Raw genomic sequence first — 15,330 nt, 5'->3', positions numbered from 1 at the left:
TGGTGCGGGGCGCGGGCAGGGCACGACACCACGCGAGAACATCGCGTCCTTCTTCATCAGGCCCACCCGCCGCAAACCCGGGGAGCTTACAAATGCACGTCGAGTACCGCACTCACCGTTACATTACCAGACATGTACGAGTAATTCGCATGTCCGAGTCATCTCCGCCTTGACACCGGTCTGGCCCTGATGTCTTTGATTTTCTCCTCACTCGCTGGGGCCGGCAGTTTCCAAGCCTCAATACAACACGGCCGAAGCGACCAATTCGGGTCTTGGGGATTCTTGATCGGCCAACTCGCCACTTGTTTCCTACGCTAACGACCCATGATACCCGCACTCTACAAGGTTCTCCCAGTTGTGACGTTGGATTGAGTTAGCAGCCATCCTATTGTTGCGTCACTATCGGACCTTCGAGGACCCCACTCCCACATGGCAAGGCTTGTACATATATAAGACGAGAGACCGGCATGGCGGGGAACGGCATCAAGCTACTGGTGTTCCTCAAAAGCCCTGGTATAGCTCACATACGGCAGAAGCTCATACTGTTTAATCGTAGTCTGCGCATTTCCTGAATAGTCTTTTTATCTACAATCAACATGGCACCATCAACCACCAAGGCATGGACCGTCCAAGGAAAGGACGGCTTCGAGTCTCTCAAGTTCAACGAGCAGGCCAAGGTACCTGAGATTGGCGACAAAGATGTCCTCGTCAAGAGTGTGTAATACGAGCAATTGGACTTTGTAACAACGCTAATCATGCAATAGTCCATGCCGCGTCTCTCAACTATCGTGATCTCATCATCCCCAAGGGCAAATACCCCTTTCCCATGAAGGACAACATTGTCCCCGGCTCAGATGGTGCTGGTACCGTAGAAGCTGTTGGCAAGCACGTCACACGCTTCCAGCCTGGAGGTATGTACAGATCACGTCAAAGCCGCGTTGCTTAACCCAAGATACTAACATTTGCACAGACAAGGTGGTCACTCTTTTCAACCAGGGCCATATCGCCGGCTCTCTTGATGGAAAATCCCTCGGTACCGGTCTCGGAGGCGCCCTAGACGGTACTCTGCGCGAACACGCCGTCTTCGACGAGGCAGGCCTCGTCAAGGCCCCCTCCAACCTCAACATGCTCGAAGCCTCGACCCTATCCTGCGCAGCCCTCACAGCCTGGAACGCCCTCTACGGCCTCGAATCCCGCGCCCTTAAGCCCGGCGACACAGTCCTCACCCAGGGCACCGGCGGCGTCAGCATCTTCGCCCTGCAATTCGCAAAGGCAGCCGGCGCAAAAGTCATTGCTACCACCAGTTCCGCCAGCAAGGCCGACCTCCTCAAGAAGTACGGCGCAGACCACATCATCAACTACAAGGAGACGCCAAACTGGGGCGAGGAAGCCGCAAAGCTTACTCCTGGTGGTGCAGGTGTCCAGCACGTAGTCGAAGTCGGTGGCCCAACCACCATGGCGCAGTCGCTCAAGGCCGTTGCCATTGACGGCGTCATCACCATTATTGGCTTCATCGGTGGCGGTGGAAAGGACCAGCCTACATTCCTCGACTGCCTGAACAACATTTGCACCGTCCGCGGTATCCTCGTCGGCTCACGGCTGCAAATGGAAGACATGTGCCGCGCCATTGAGGCAAACGACATTCACCCCATCGTCGATGAGAAGGTGTTTGAGCTCAAGGATCTCAAGGAAGCGTACCAGTACATGTGGGACCAGAAGCACTTTGGTAAGCTTACTGTCAAGGTTGCTGCGTAGAAAATATATATGTAAATCAACTGCACACAAAGTGGGGCCATGTATGTGTATTTAGGCCTCGGATGAAAATAGTTTAGCCGTTTCAAGCAATGCATTTCATTTCCATGTGAACCGCTATACTGAGTGGGTTGAGCGAGACTCAACTATGCAATCTCTCCTCAAGACTTTGTCCTAACCATTTGTACAAGAAGAAGCAGAAAAAAGCAAACGCAAAAAAGTTCTATACTACATGAATGCTTGGACCCCTTTGTTTAGAATTTCCAATCGAGCCTACTACATGCCCATTGGATATTCAAGAAGAGAGGCCGCGTTAGAGAGAAAAAGTTGGAGAAAGCCTCTGTCGGCCGTGGGTATCGTGTGTATGTGTCGGTGGGTATCAATTCGTTCCGTGTCGCCTTCTCGTAAATAAAACGACCGAAACACCGTCGCTATGCGCCATGTTGATGCAAGAATTTTTTCCTGCCGTGCTCCCAAACCATGCAATGCTATGCAATGTGAAAAATGAAATTCGTTTCTGTCCGACCAAGCCGTGCCATCGTCTTCAGTCCAGCTCTGTTGTCGGACGTCCGGCGAGCAGAGTAGCTGCGATGCGCTTGCGTGCGTCGTCCATACCGTTAGTGGCGAGCACGAGCTTTGTATCGTCACCGCGGAGGAGTGTTAGAGCATTCAGAAGAGTGAAGACGCCGCAGTCACTGCTGTTCAGTTGCTGACTGCTGCGCTGAATCGTGCCCTTGGACCACTCGTCGGCGATGTACAAGTCACCAAGCTCCTTCTGCAGATATTCATCGAGCTTATCAATGTACTTCTGACCGCTGAGACTCATCGAGTCGAGGTATTCGATGGAGCGTTTCTGAGGATAAACAGCCAGTAGACGCCAATGTCCCCGGTCGCAGATGGGATAGAGGATAAGTTTTGCATCCAGATACTGCTTGCCTTTGAGCTGGAACCGGTTGGACCAACGCGATGTGTCCGCAGTGCTGTACCAAAATGATGAGAATGCATGGACAGGAGGAGCCGGTCCGCCGCGCTTGTGTTCGAAACCTGCCTCCTTCTTCTTGGCAGCTACCAGAATCGAGAGATATTCGTTGACAATGTTGTCATTCAACCAAGCCCTAGGATCGCCATTGAAAAGTTGAGGCAGCAGTGTCGCAAAATCTCGGGCATAGAGCTTCTGGTCGATGACCCATTTGTCGGCCTTGAGTCCGTTGCTGGTATTTGCCGCAGCGGTGTACAGGGTCTTCATTTCTTCGGGAGATAAGGGCGTGATCAGTGGTTTGGGTGGTGGGGGCGGTGGTGGCGCCAATGCGAGCTTGGTCTTGAAATCATTGTGAAGATCTTGGGCAAGTTCCAGGGATAGTGCCGATTCCTCAAGCGAGTCATCAGAAGTGTCAAAGGTGTCCGAAGGGACGCCATGGAAACCACCATCATTGGCATGAGGATCGATTGCTGCAGCCTTGGGACTATCGGTCGCTGAAGACTGAGGCGAAGATGGGGCCGTATCAGATGTGGCCTGTTGGTTGTACTGGAAGTTGTGCCAGACTCCCCGTACGGGACTGGAGTTGATAATCTCTAGCGTAGAATCAAGCATATCGCTGACCTTTTCGTCACAATAGAAAGACTTTGTCCCTGCATGCTTTGCCCACCGCACGGATGGTCTAGGTGGTGCGTCAACAAGAAATGATAGGTCGTTAGTGTATTCGAATTCGGGACTAGCGGGTTGGATGTTGGGTTGGTTAGGCGATGCGTCGATTTTAGATTGGGCCTCCACTTGCTGCGGTGATGACGAAGCATCCGGCAAATAAGAGAGGTCCTGATCAACAGCCGGGGTGGGGGTGATTTTAGTTGGCTCGGACTCGGCAAAACCTTGATCCGTAGATCTTATTGAAGGTTCCGTTTGTCGAGTGGCTTGAAGACGTCTGTGTTCTGCGCCAAACTGTAGCTTGACTAGTTGACGGCGCAGAGGTGTGACAGAGGGAAGTTTGGTTGCGCAGGGTCCGGTGCGCTGTGGGTTCTGAGCTGTTTCCACATGTCTCTTGAAGAGGGACGGGGCTGGTTTCTGGGAGACCGGGCGGGCTGACAATTGCAACTGTGGAAGGCCGCGTGATGACGAGGATGATAACACAGGCTGCTTAGGCTGAATGGGAGAGATGCGGCTAGTGGGCAAACGAGTCCGCGGGCTATTCCACGCTACATGCACGGGTGAGCCTGTTTGCGCATTGCGAGGTGGAGTTGACGTGAGTATGTCGTCAAAAGAGAAATCTATGCTGATATCGCCATCTTCTTCGTCATTGATTTCGAGGGGTTCGGGTTCGGGTTCGTGGCCAAATGCGTGTGCCTCAAAGCCTGAGCTAATGTGCGCGTCTTGCGCTTGTAACGTAGACTGAATGGGTGCGGCCGGTTCGCGATATTCTTCAGGACTGGCTGTATGATTCCGGAATTCTGGCTGTGCGAGAGATGCATGCTTTTGACGTTGGTTCTGGCGACGCGCCTGATTCGCGCGCACGCGTTCTGAAGGTGATGGCGCCGCAGTTGCATCATTTCCATACCCGGCAGCGACGAAGCGTCTCTTGTTGGAGCCAGAAGAGCTGACGACGGAGATTGCCTTGATTTTTTGCTGGTACAGAAACCGGTTTGCGATACGCCTTGGTAGATTCAGAAGGTTTGCGACATTCACTGTTGCTACGAGTTTCCCGATGATTGTGAGGACAGAGATTGGCGCGGGTTCGGGCGCGACTTCTTCGGTGATCGAAAGTTCTTCGGGCCAAGCACCGGGTATGCGGAAGGAGGAAGTTGAAGGGGTCATTGCCTGTTGCGCCTGCTATTACTGTGAATGACGGATCGCGCACAGCTGCAGTGACGACTTACATGCGGCTGGGAAGTGTTGAAGCCATCAGCAGACTGCGGCGCGTCTGCAGGATTGCTGGAGAGGAAAGCGCTATATGGGCGCTTGTTGGGCATTGTCGCTGTTGCTGATCGCGTTGGGAGGCGACGATGTGCAACGGTGACACTGGAGTGGTAGAGTGGAGAAAGGACGAGGTCGCGGATGCTGGGCAGAGCTGGCCGGCAGTAGCGCGAACTATAGTTCGCGCTAGTGATAATCACGTGACATGCTGTCGAATCAATCGGGCCCTGGAGAAACCATGTTCCAGCGCCGCCCGCCTTGCGTGGATGGAGTGCGTGCGTAGAGTTGATTCACCCTGTATTCCTGTGTACAAACCCTGCTGCCACGCCTGCTATTTGCCTGCACACCCCACAAACCCCTTGGACTCCCTTTCCCACACCCTACCAGTCTACACGCCCTATCGCCCGCACTCGCATCTGCCGCACGTCATTGGTCGAGTTTGGAAGGGAAGAACCCCTCGACAGCTCTACACCACAACACCCGACCACCCCACCTACACCAAACCCGCCGCCCCGCAATCATGGATACCAACATGGAAGACGTCAAGATGCCCGAGCCCATGCAGCTGTCGTCTGCCCCCACGTCTGAGCCGACCACAATTCCCACCCTCGATGGCTGGATTGAGAGCCTTATGAGCTGCAAGCAGCTGGCAGAGAGCGACGTGCAGAGACTATGCGACAAGGTATGCGCTGCTCGCTCGCGCTGAAAAATTGCAAAGATTGCGTCTTCTGACATCGGTTGTGCCACAGGCCCGCGAAGTACTCCAGGATGAGTCGAACGTGCAGCCAGTGGTAGGTTCCATTCTCTGCTGCCACCCCCTATATACTCACCATTGCACAGAAATGTCCCGTCACAGTATGCGGTGACATACACGGCCAGTTTCATGACCTGATGGAACTTTTCAAGATTGGTGGCCCCAACCCAGATACAAACTATCTCTTCATGGGTGGGTCCCCTGCCTCACACGCACTGGCTGTATGCTGATTTACCCAGGCGACTACGTCGACCGTGGCTACTTTTCCGTTGAGACTGTGACTCTCTTGGTCGCACTCAAGATTCGGTACCCCCAGCGTATCACCATCCTCCGTGGTAACCACGAATCTCGTCAAATCACCCAAGTATACGGCTTCTACGACGAGTGCCTCCGCAAGTACGGCAACGCCAATGTTTGGAAATACTTTACAGACTTGTTTGACTACCTGCCCCTCACCGCCTTGATCGATAACCAGATCTTCTGTCTCCATGGCGGTCTCTCCCCCAGTATCGACACGCTCGACAACATCAGGGCGCTTGACCGTATACAAGAAGTGCCTCACGAGGGCCCAATGTGCGATTTGCTTTGGTCCGACCCAGACGACAGGTGCGGCTGGGGAATATCACCTCGTGGTGCCGGATACACTTTTGGACAGGACATCTCGGAGGCATTCAATCACAACAACGGCTTGACGCTCGTGGCACGTGCTCATCAGCTTGTCATGGAGGGATACAACTGGTCGCAAGATAGGAACGTTGTGACTATATTCTCAGGTATGACGTTCTGTTCCAGCTTGGTGGCTTCAACGGCTAACATGTGACAGCACCAAACTACTGTTACAGATGCGGTAACCAGGCCGCAATCATGGAGATTGACGAGCACCTGAAGTACACCTTGTAAGTGTCTGTTGGTTCATCATACACTACAACTCTCTAACTCCTACTCTAGCTTGCAGTTCGATCCTTGCCCACGAGCGGGCGAGCCCATGGTATCACGAAGGACTCCAGACTACTTCCTCTAAACGAACCCATATGGGGCTCTTGCCTGCAAATCTGAAGACGGTCGCACTTGGACATGATCCTCAAATACACTGTGTACGACTGCGTTTCTGTTGACAAAAGCTGTCCCTGGTTCCGAGGCAAGTGCATGACATCACAATGTCCTGTCTGCGATAGGACTATGCGGTGCCTACGGGGAAGCTGAAGCAGCCACGCTCGAGTCGCCTGGAGTGCCCGCCGTACAATACCTTTAGTTATGCCCTTATCGGTGCAGAGCTAACCAATAATGAAACCTGATTGCGCTTCCTACATCTATCGATTGCATTTGGTTGTCGTTGTTTTTGTTTTTCTGCCTTGTCAGCTTCAATTGGTCCTTCTTTGTCGATGCTTCGTGATTGTTCGATTCCACTCCCTGTATACAATGGCAGTATTGGCCTTTAAAAGCAGGAGCTGTGCACTAAGAGGTGAACCAGAAGGGCCGATATTAACCCATACTTGCAAACGTACCGACGATTCAGCGCAGTTGTAATCGCGGAATATAGCCGGCGAACAACGGGGACGAGTGTCATGCATAGACCAAGTGCTGACATGTGAGATAACCGATCTGGCGGGATAGATGACGCAAGATGCTAAAGTTCGCCTGGAAATGCCGTAATCAACCTTACAGCTGTCATCTGAAGTATACGCTGTCTCACTTGATATCGCCCTTGCCGTCAACAACGCCCTTCTTTTTTTCTCGGCCCCACGCAGTCATGCATCCTAAGCCAAGCCGGCTTCGTCGTGTTTGGCCATGGTAACGGATGCACGTGCTGACCCAAAACGTTCGCTTGTAGATGCCTCCTGAGCGAAAACTCCAGTCTGGTCTGGGACAGCACGGCAATGCAATCCACAATTATTGTCGTGTAAATGTATGCGCCTAAACGGTACGCATTTTTGCTTACAAATGGAAGATACAGCATCTCCAATCTGAACTTTCAAGTAAACCAATGCCACAAGTTCTTCCTTGAAGGTACTACTGAAGCAGGTCTCACTCGAATCTACTACAATCCATCCGCACGAGCCAGCACCTCCTTTCCGATTCAATACCTCCTCGTACCTAGGAGAAACATGTTCAAATAAATATTTCCTCAACAAAACCCTCCTTCCCTCGGCCGAACCCGTCCGTTTTACAAGCCTTGGTGGGACCCTCCCAAGCCCTTGTCGCCGCGCGTGGTAATGCAGTTACGGTTTCCAAACGTGCAAGCTACCCGCTTGGCTCCCCACTTATCCTCAAACGGTCCATCATATGCCGTGGAAGCATTCCGATATACCCCTAACGAGCCCAATCGAAAGAGCAGAGGGTAGCAGGTAAAAAAACAATTAATAATGACTGCTTCCTTGAACTTGGCGAGTGTTCGTTTGGGTGTAGGTGTAACGGTTATGTCGGCTTGGGTACCCACACGAGTGAGTCTGATAGGGTGGTTAGGCTCAACTTGGAGACCTACCCTCAGGCCACTTTTTTCCTTTGCGTGTTTGAGATGCGGGTTTGGCAGGAGGTGAAGGATGGAGATTCGTGTGTGTGTGTGTGGAAACGAGTGGTTGCGCGGCTGATTCAGGCGGATTGTGGACGAAAGAGAAATGGGGTGGAGGGGGCGGAATGAAGATGGAGGTTGGTGTATGTACGTACCTATATCAGGCAGATATTTCTTGTGAGCCTCGTTTTTGTTGTTGTCTCTCTTTGTTGCCAGTCTTCTTCTCACCTTTTTTTTCGCTTCGCATCACTCTTTTCTTCTTCTTCTTTGACCTGCGCTAGTCGTAGAAACGGTCGTTATATAATACCTTACACTTTTTTTTTTACTATCTCTCTTGTCTGATTTGAGGAATAACCGTTGAACGGTTTCTTTGCGGTCCGATTTTGATACCCTCGATACCCATATTTGTCAAGCATCCAGACTTTATTTGAGTATTCAATTCAAGATGAAGGGCTTCGTCTTGTCTCTTGTCTTTGCTGCCACAGCGGCTGCACTTCCTGGTGCATCTTTCAAGACGGCTGGCAAACTGCCTGCTATCAAGAGTAAGTCTTCATGCTTTCCTATTCCAATTGAGATCCACACTTCCTAACACTCCACCAGGAAACCCTCTCCGTCGCGCCAGCCAAATCATTCCCGTCGTTGTTGGCGGCCCCCAAGACACATTTGTCCCCAACTCCATCACTGCCGCCGTAGGCGACATTGTGCAATTCCAATTCTCAAACGGTAACCACACTGTCACGCAGTCCACCGCCGACACAGCATGCACTCCCATGGATGGAGGCGTGCACAGCGGCCACATTCCCTTTCAAGACGGCCAGACCGAAGTCGGCACTTTCAACATGCCCATTACGAGCACTGAGCCCATGTTCTTGTACTGTGCGACGGGCCCGCACTGCCAGCTCGGTCAGGTCATGATGATCAACCCGGCGAATGCGACGCAGTTGGCCGAGTATACAAAGAAGAGCCAACAGAGCGCTGCTAGTGTTGATGGTACGAACGTTGTGGGTGGAACGCCTGGCAAGTTGGCTTTGGAGGCTGCTGCGTAAGTATTACATTAACCCCCTCATAGCATTTCTCTTGAGCTTGAACTGATCTTTTTTTTTCACAGATTTGTACCTGCTCCCCCTGAGGATGCGGGCGCTGGTGGCCCACCTCCTGCTGGGACACCACCCGCTGCTGAAGCACCACCCGCTGCTGAAGCACCCCCTGCCGCTGAAGCACCTGCCGCTGAAGCTCCCGCTGCATCTCCCACTGCATCTGCCGCTCCAGAAGCACCCGCCGAGGCACCTGCAGCAGAAACTTCCGCAGCAGCAGCCCCAGCCACAATAGTCGTTCACCCCGCCAAAAGGGGCTTTCAAGGTCGCATGAACTAAGTATCTGAAAGGAGAAAGGTACAATGGGGGACAGCAAACTTGGAATGCGGAAGTGGGGATAAGCTTGTAGACAAGCTGGGGGTTGAGAATTTCAGTATACATATATATATTTGTGCGAGAAATAGGGAAGATTCGACGATATCCAACTTTTCTTCTTTCCATTAGTCCTCGTTTGAGATGTACGATGACAAAAACTGATTATGTGAATGTGTTGCAACACATTCCTCGCAGGTATCGTGGGAAATAAATCAGGTTGGTAATCAACAAGGAATAAAAAGGGGGCAGTAGGTTTTGCAGAAAGGATGATGATGATATGCCGTGCGTGCCAATTACACATACTCTTCAGCAATAATAACAACAAGTCGTTTAGTACTACACAACTCGTAACACGGAATCGTCTACTCTAGCAACAACACCCCAGAACCAACCGTTCGAGAATGAAAAAAAAGGTCTAATCATCTTTCCCATCAGCCTTCTTCTTCTGCTCGACCTCTTCCTCTTCATCATCCTCATCTTCGTCAGTCTCTTCGCTAGATCCATTCTTCTCTCCGTCATCTTTGGTCCTAATTGCAATGTCCACCTCCCGTTTCTCGGTCGGCGGCACGGGGCTCTTTGCAGCAGCCCTTTCATCCTTACTTGGCCTGGGTCGTGCTGGCTTGCCCGCCTCTTCGGGGAACAGCTCAGCGAAGAAGTTCGGCTGGAAGCGATTGATGCGTTTCCAAGTCTCATGCCAAAGTTCCTCGCGGTCTGGGTTTTCGTCAGGCGGGGCAAGGTAGCCCCCGCTGCTCAGGACAAGGAGCATGTTCTTGAGGTTCTCGGCTACGGCTTCTTCCATGTCGCCTTGGCCGCTGTTCCCAAGGCGGTCCATGATACTGACAATGGTGATCCAAAGTTCCTCGAACATACCTTTTTCTCCTTTCTCGCCTAGGCCGTCTAGGAGGACTAGGTAGTGCAGGAAGACTTTGCTGAGGAGGGTGGCTGCGCGGACTCGCGTTTCGCTCATACCGAGGGGATCGGATTGGTACACTTCTGGTTTGAGGAGTTGAGTGATGAGTGGGATGAGCACTTCGCTGAAGATGGAAGTCCATTCCTTGTGGTCAGGAGAGGCAAGATCAGCGGATAGGAGAGTGCGCTGGAGTGAGACAAAAGCTTGTTGACGGATGGAACGGCAAGGGTTCAGACATTGGTGCGCAAGCGTCTTCAGAATAGGAGACCAATACGCTGTCCATGCTGCGAGATCGTTAGCATCCGTATGTATGAACCTCAATCAATCAATTTACCTTTGGTAGTCTCGAGATGGGATTGCTCGATAAAGTTCGGTACCCGACTGGACAACTGGAAGACGATGCTCATAGCAGTACTGCCTCGTACGACAATCTCACTGTTCTCCGGCTTTTTGGGCTTCTGTCCTTTGTTGCGCCGCACCGCTTGGTCATACAGCTGCTCCTCCCGTGCACCCACTTGAGCAGCGGTTGCAAACTCATTGAGAAGCGCAATTGCAGCCTCATAGTTGTCTGCAGTAATGCCTGGCTGTGGCGAGGTAGCTAGGTCCTCCACAAGTAAAAAGACATCTCCAGCGGCATCAGGCACATTAGCTAATCTGTTGAGAATGGTCCAGAAGTCTGGTGAGCCTGCAAGCTCACTGCGGAGCGCATTGGGCCCCTTGCAGCAATCGCTCAAACCCTTCAGGATCGGTTGTGCGCACTCCTGCAGCAGTGAATCGTTGAAACTCGAGAAAGTGTGCATAAGAACCGGTGCGCGAATGAAGTCGTAGTCCTAATCATGTTAGAAGAATCAAAACATCTTGCGTATTGATACTCACATTGCTAGCCTTGAGCAGGCTCAGGAGGTAGTATGCCGACCGGGCGACTACCACATAATGATGCTTAGTGGCATCTCGAATGACCGACGCCAGCGCATCGATCACATCCTTTGCCAGGTCTCTGACAGTCTCTTCGTCACGTAGGGCCAATACAGTGGCCAGCTCGAGAACAAAGACTAAGCTGGGGTCATAAAGGGGACCCTTGCCTTTCTGCCGAGGACCAGGTGTCCGTGGACTTGCACCTGGAATTTCAGGCTTCACCACAATGACTGTTGGCGACCCATCTTCGGGTAGGTGCCGAAGTAATGAATCAAGTAGCGACCTGAGAGAATCTACGGGCAGCTGACTAATATTCGCGAGGATGTCTTCGAAATGGCACTCCTTCACCGTGTCTACAGTGCAAAGTGTGTACTCTATTTCCTGGTCCGATGGCTCTGGTGGCTCATCATTAGCGAAGCTGGAAACATAAGATGTCAAAGCTGAGAATATTCCAGTATCAGCGGGACGCTCAGCACGGTCAATGACTTGGGCTGGGTTCTGGAGGGGTATTGGTGCCAAAGCAAGGGTTTTCTGGAAGGAGAGGAAGTAAGGTGGTATCAGCGAGTTGACGAAGAGGTTGACCATGATACGAATAAGCTGTCAATGTTAGCGACACCCTGAGTACACAAATAGGAGACTTACGTGTTCCCATCCGCCTCTTATCGATGCTTCATTGCCTTTGATGACCTGGAACAGCACGACGGTTGCTAATTGCGCTCGGGCATCGCGGCCAAAACGGACAGCAGTCTCGCTGACCATGACGCTCTTCTTGTCGGCCTGAACCTCCGTGTTCAATGAAGTGCTCGGGGGCACATCAGGCGCTAATGTGCTTATGTACGAAAGGCACGAGATGATGCGGTCCAAAGCGTCAGTAAGTCTGTATTTCGCTGCAATTTGAGCACATTGGTCGAAGCCTTGTACAACGCGTGAGAAGACAGCGTCGTCGGTAGCGGACATGAAGACATATGCCAGTGTTGCTACAATAGGTTTCCAAGTAGCAGCAAACATGTCTGCATCGAAAATGTTGGTTTCACAGATGACAATATCTGATGTTGACTGGCACTTGACAAGTAGCTCTTTCCACGCATGCTCGTAGGCGTTTCGGTCGCTGTGCTCCTCAGGCAGGATGATTTCACGGTTCTTGATAGACTCGTAGATTTTCTCCAAGAATTCTGCGTCAAAGTCCTTTCCATCATTGACACCCCGTACGTTCCTCCTGAAGTCTTCCAGTTGCATTCGCTTTTGTTTCATGTTGGGATTATGCTGATCGGTGTTCAACATGATAACTGCGTATGTGAGAATGTAGATAGCGTCGCCGTTGACAATGCCTTCAGGCTTTGCCATTTTGAAGTATTTTTCAGAGAACTCGGTGAGGATTCTTTCAATCAATGCAGATTCTCCAGGAAGACGGAAAGCATGTAGCAGTTGGCGGAGCGCTTCATCGATGCGTTGCCCAGTGAAGTCGAATAAGTCGATAAAGGCGCTAAGTACCGCTTCATTTCCTTTTTTCGAGATAAACTCTCCGAGAACTTTTTTATCAACTCTCGTTGTGCCTTTGACGAACTCAGCGATGCATTTGGGATCATCAGGGTCGGATATAACGCCTTGTGACGCTAGGTACGCGATACCAGCCTTGGGCTTCTCATTGAATTTGGTTGCACCCTTAATGATGACGGCCTTGCGTGCTCGTTGCTCACGAAGCGATTCGACACTGGGGTAACCTTCCGTCACTGGTTCATCGTCCAAACGATCTGCCATGGATTGCACAAAGCCGAGGAGGGCATCCAAGCAGAGAGGAGGTACATTGACAGTACTCCAGGTTGCGGAGTCTGGGAAGGCGTTTCGCGAGAGAAGTCCCACAATGTCCATACAGACATCTCCACGGTCAATCTCGCAGTCATAGTTGACAAACAGCTCTGCCATGTATGACGATATCCGAACTAAGCCACCCAGGTTCTCCACCATGGCTTCCCGAGCATCGGGTTTTCGGACACCCCCCTCCAAACCTAGCTTTTGTCGATCTTTAACAGGTACTGGGGTCGAACGGCCACTGGAGCTGTTTTGTTGCGGCGGTTGCTTTATGAGACTCGGCGCCTGTGGGACACCTTCGTATAATGAAGGCTCAATACCAGGCTCCACTGGTATCTCCACCCTTGGAAAGAGGCACGCCACTAGGTAAGAGAGGTAAAGCTCTTGTTGCAGCTTGAGCACATTCCTACATGTTGCCAACAAGGTGCCAGCGACTCGCAATGACTCGTTCAGAATCGCCATGTTGTCCGACCTGACCAGTTGGAAAATGTGCCGACACAAGGTATCCTTGGCCAAGTTTGCAAGACTAGGATGACTTGCGATTGAGGGCCCGGCAACTTCGAGTGCGACATCGACAATACGCAACGCCATGACACGCATGGTATCGGTATGCTGTCGGTCGTGCGGGTCCAGTAGATCGACCAGTACTCGAAACAGTTCTCTTATAGACGGCAACGAGTATGGCTTGATCTCGACAGCGGACTTAGGCTTCCCGTCTGCAGCTGTCGCAGGAAGATCCAGAGTACTACTCGCTGGATTTGCGGTACTTTCGTTATCTTCCTGACCCTTGTCAGGGTCGCTCGAAAGCTGTAGTGCTTCAACCTTGTGCTGTGCAGCATCGCCTCCGCCGTCCGCTGTTGGGTCCATCCGTAGGCCGTCCTGCTCGTCTTTACCTTCGAGCTCTTCGTCCATGGCCTGCAGTTCATCTGGCGACTCAACCTCGAGAGTCTTCAATCTCCTGAATATAACCTGACACATGGAAACCATGGCCACCTCGGCGGATCGTCGCAGCACCTCGGAGAGTCGTGCCTGACAGCACATGCTCAAGCCCGTTTCCATCATCTCGCATACGCTCTCGTCGCCGAGTACCTCTCCTCCGCGGCCCGATATCATAACTTCCATCAACCTGAGGATGCGGAGCAAGACGATTTCGTCCGCTGCAGAGTCGGTGGCTTCGAAACGGCAGTGTGTAATGGCAGAAGAGAGCTGCTGCATAGCTTCTGGTAGGCGTGGAGAATCGTGGTCAATGATGCCATACGACAGAAACTTGGTAATGGCAATCAGGGCGAGTGAGGTAATGGGCGCAGAGGTTGAGGATGAGCGGATAACTTGTAGGAAGGGGTGAAGCATAGAGGGCGTATCGAATGCCCGGATATCTGGTGTGGTAGCATTAGCATAGCTCTGGAATGGAACCCATTGCGGATGATTTTCCCTACTTTTACAGCCCTTGAGATCATTCCTTAGGCGCGCAAATGCAGACATGAGGGGATTGTCTTGCATGCTCTTGCCCTTCTTCCCCCGCAATCCCCATCTACTCGGAACAGCCTCCTCTTGCTCTCCTGCACTCACAATGCCCTGTCCTGTTCGATCGCGCCGCTGTACGGTTGGGGCCTTGTTGGAAGAGCTCCCCAATATCGCTGCGACCGACGAATGCGCCCAGCGGGCATGCTTTCGCATCGCCGACGTGACGGTGATACATTCTGTCACGACGAGAGCTACTGGGTTGACTGCGACAGTGATGGGGCGGGGGTCCAGGCTTGCGACCGTCTCTTGGAGGGTTGACGCGCCATTGTCGTCGCCGTCGATGCTCGACATGGTGCCGGAAAGCTGGTGTGTAGTTGCGTAAGTGGTGGGGAAAGTATTGCGCACGACACGGTGTCGTTATACTGGCGGGCACATGGACAACTATATGCTATGTTCAGTCGATTGGGAAGATGACACGCATTCTCCCAACTCTTTGCGGTTGCCTGGAAAAAGGTAGACGTAATCCAAGCCTCTCGAGTGCAATTAGGAATCGTCTACTGACAATGTGTCCGTGAGTACTAGGCAACTGGCAAATGATCTCTTTGGTGATCTGGCGGATTAGCTCTAGTACACAGCGGAGTTTCGGAGGTGCTGAGACGCAACGCTGATCGTGCCAGGGTCCTAATCAAACATCCTACGTAGGGCCAAGCACCACCCGAACAAACATCAGTTGGAAACTCCACATGACCGACTCAAGATGGTGTCAAATATTATTACAGATGAATCTGCTGCTAATTCTACTGCTGAATTCCCCCAGCGCCCTGTGATGCAATAATTGCTGTCTAATGTATGCAACCCTTCAAACTGGTTGTCTAACGCCCGCCACGAGAGAAAGCGACAAGT

General features: G+C 52.0%; 6 protein-coding genes across 6 annotated transcripts; 3 read left to right on the top strand and 3 right to left on the bottom strand.

Moving 5' to 3' along the window:
* Window positions 1-596: 596 nt before the first annotated feature.
* Window positions 597-1,755, top strand: COCMIDRAFT_81048 (uncharacterized protein; the record flags this gene model as incomplete). The annotated part of the gene is made up of 3 exons (XM_007684558.1): window positions 597-714; window positions 765-911; window positions 971-1,755. The coding sequence occupies 3 exons, from the start codon at window positions 597-599 to the stop codon at window positions 1,753-1,755; spliced, it is 1,050 nt and encodes a 349-aa protein (XP_007682748.1).
* A 541-nt stretch (window positions 1,756-2,296) lies between these two features.
* Window positions 2,297-4,713, bottom strand: COCMIDRAFT_81088 (uncharacterized protein; the record flags this gene model as incomplete). Its single annotated transcript, XM_007684557.1, has 2 exons — window positions 2,297-4,573; window positions 4,621-4,713. 2 exons carry the CDS (start codon window positions 4,711-4,713, stop codon window positions 2,297-2,299), a joined length of 2,370 nt encoding a protein of 789 aa, XP_007682747.1.
* Window positions 4,714-5,177: 464 nt separating this feature from the next.
* COCMIDRAFT_21781 (uncharacterized protein) lies at window positions 5,178-6,432 on the top strand (the record flags this gene model as incomplete). The annotated part of the gene is made up of 6 exons (XM_007684475.1): window positions 5,178-5,339; window positions 5,407-5,448; window positions 5,498-5,603; window positions 5,651-6,184; window positions 6,235-6,307; window positions 6,360-6,432. The coding sequence occupies 6 exons, from the start codon at window positions 5,178-5,180 to the stop codon at window positions 6,430-6,432; spliced, it is 990 nt and encodes a 329-aa protein (XP_007682665.1).
* Window positions 6,433-6,671: 239 nt separating this feature from the next.
* On the bottom strand, window positions 6,672-8,167 carry COCMIDRAFT_21780 (uncharacterized protein; the record flags this gene model as incomplete). Its single annotated transcript, XM_007684474.1, has 6 exons — window positions 6,672-6,821; window positions 6,917-7,049; window positions 7,105-7,267; window positions 7,351-7,505; window positions 7,580-8,075; window positions 8,149-8,167. The coding sequence occupies 6 exons, from the start codon at window positions 8,165-8,167 to the stop codon at window positions 6,672-6,674; spliced, it is 1,116 nt and encodes a 371-aa protein (XP_007682664.1).
* A 198-nt stretch (window positions 8,168-8,365) lies between these two features.
* Window positions 8,366-9,293, top strand: COCMIDRAFT_81245 (uncharacterized protein; the record flags this gene model as incomplete). The annotated part of the gene is made up of 3 exons (XM_007684556.1): window positions 8,366-8,462; window positions 8,521-8,962; window positions 9,029-9,293. The coding sequence occupies 3 exons, from the start codon at window positions 8,366-8,368 to the stop codon at window positions 9,291-9,293; spliced, it is 804 nt and encodes a 267-aa protein (XP_007682746.1).
* A 451-nt stretch (window positions 9,294-9,744) lies between these two features.
* Window positions 9,745-14,778, bottom strand: COCMIDRAFT_80911 (uncharacterized protein; the record flags this gene model as incomplete). The annotated part of the gene is made up of 5 exons (XM_007684555.1): window positions 9,745-10,523; window positions 10,574-11,069; window positions 11,116-11,751; window positions 11,797-14,339; window positions 14,400-14,778. 5 exons carry the CDS (start codon window positions 14,776-14,778, stop codon window positions 9,745-9,747), a joined length of 4,833 nt encoding a protein of 1,610 aa, XP_007682745.1.
* Window positions 14,779-15,330: the final 552 nt, after the last annotated feature.

This window comes from Bipolaris oryzae (assembly GCF_000523455.1).
Source record: "Bipolaris oryzae ATCC 44560 unplaced genomic scaffold scaffold_3, whole genome shotgun sequence".
Lineage (NCBI taxonomy): Eukaryota > Fungi > Ascomycota > Dothideomycetes > Pleosporales > Pleosporaceae > Bipolaris > Bipolaris oryzae.
The sequence above is the reverse complement of the archived record's forward strand: the minus strand, read 5'-3'. Positions and strand labels throughout refer to the sequence as shown.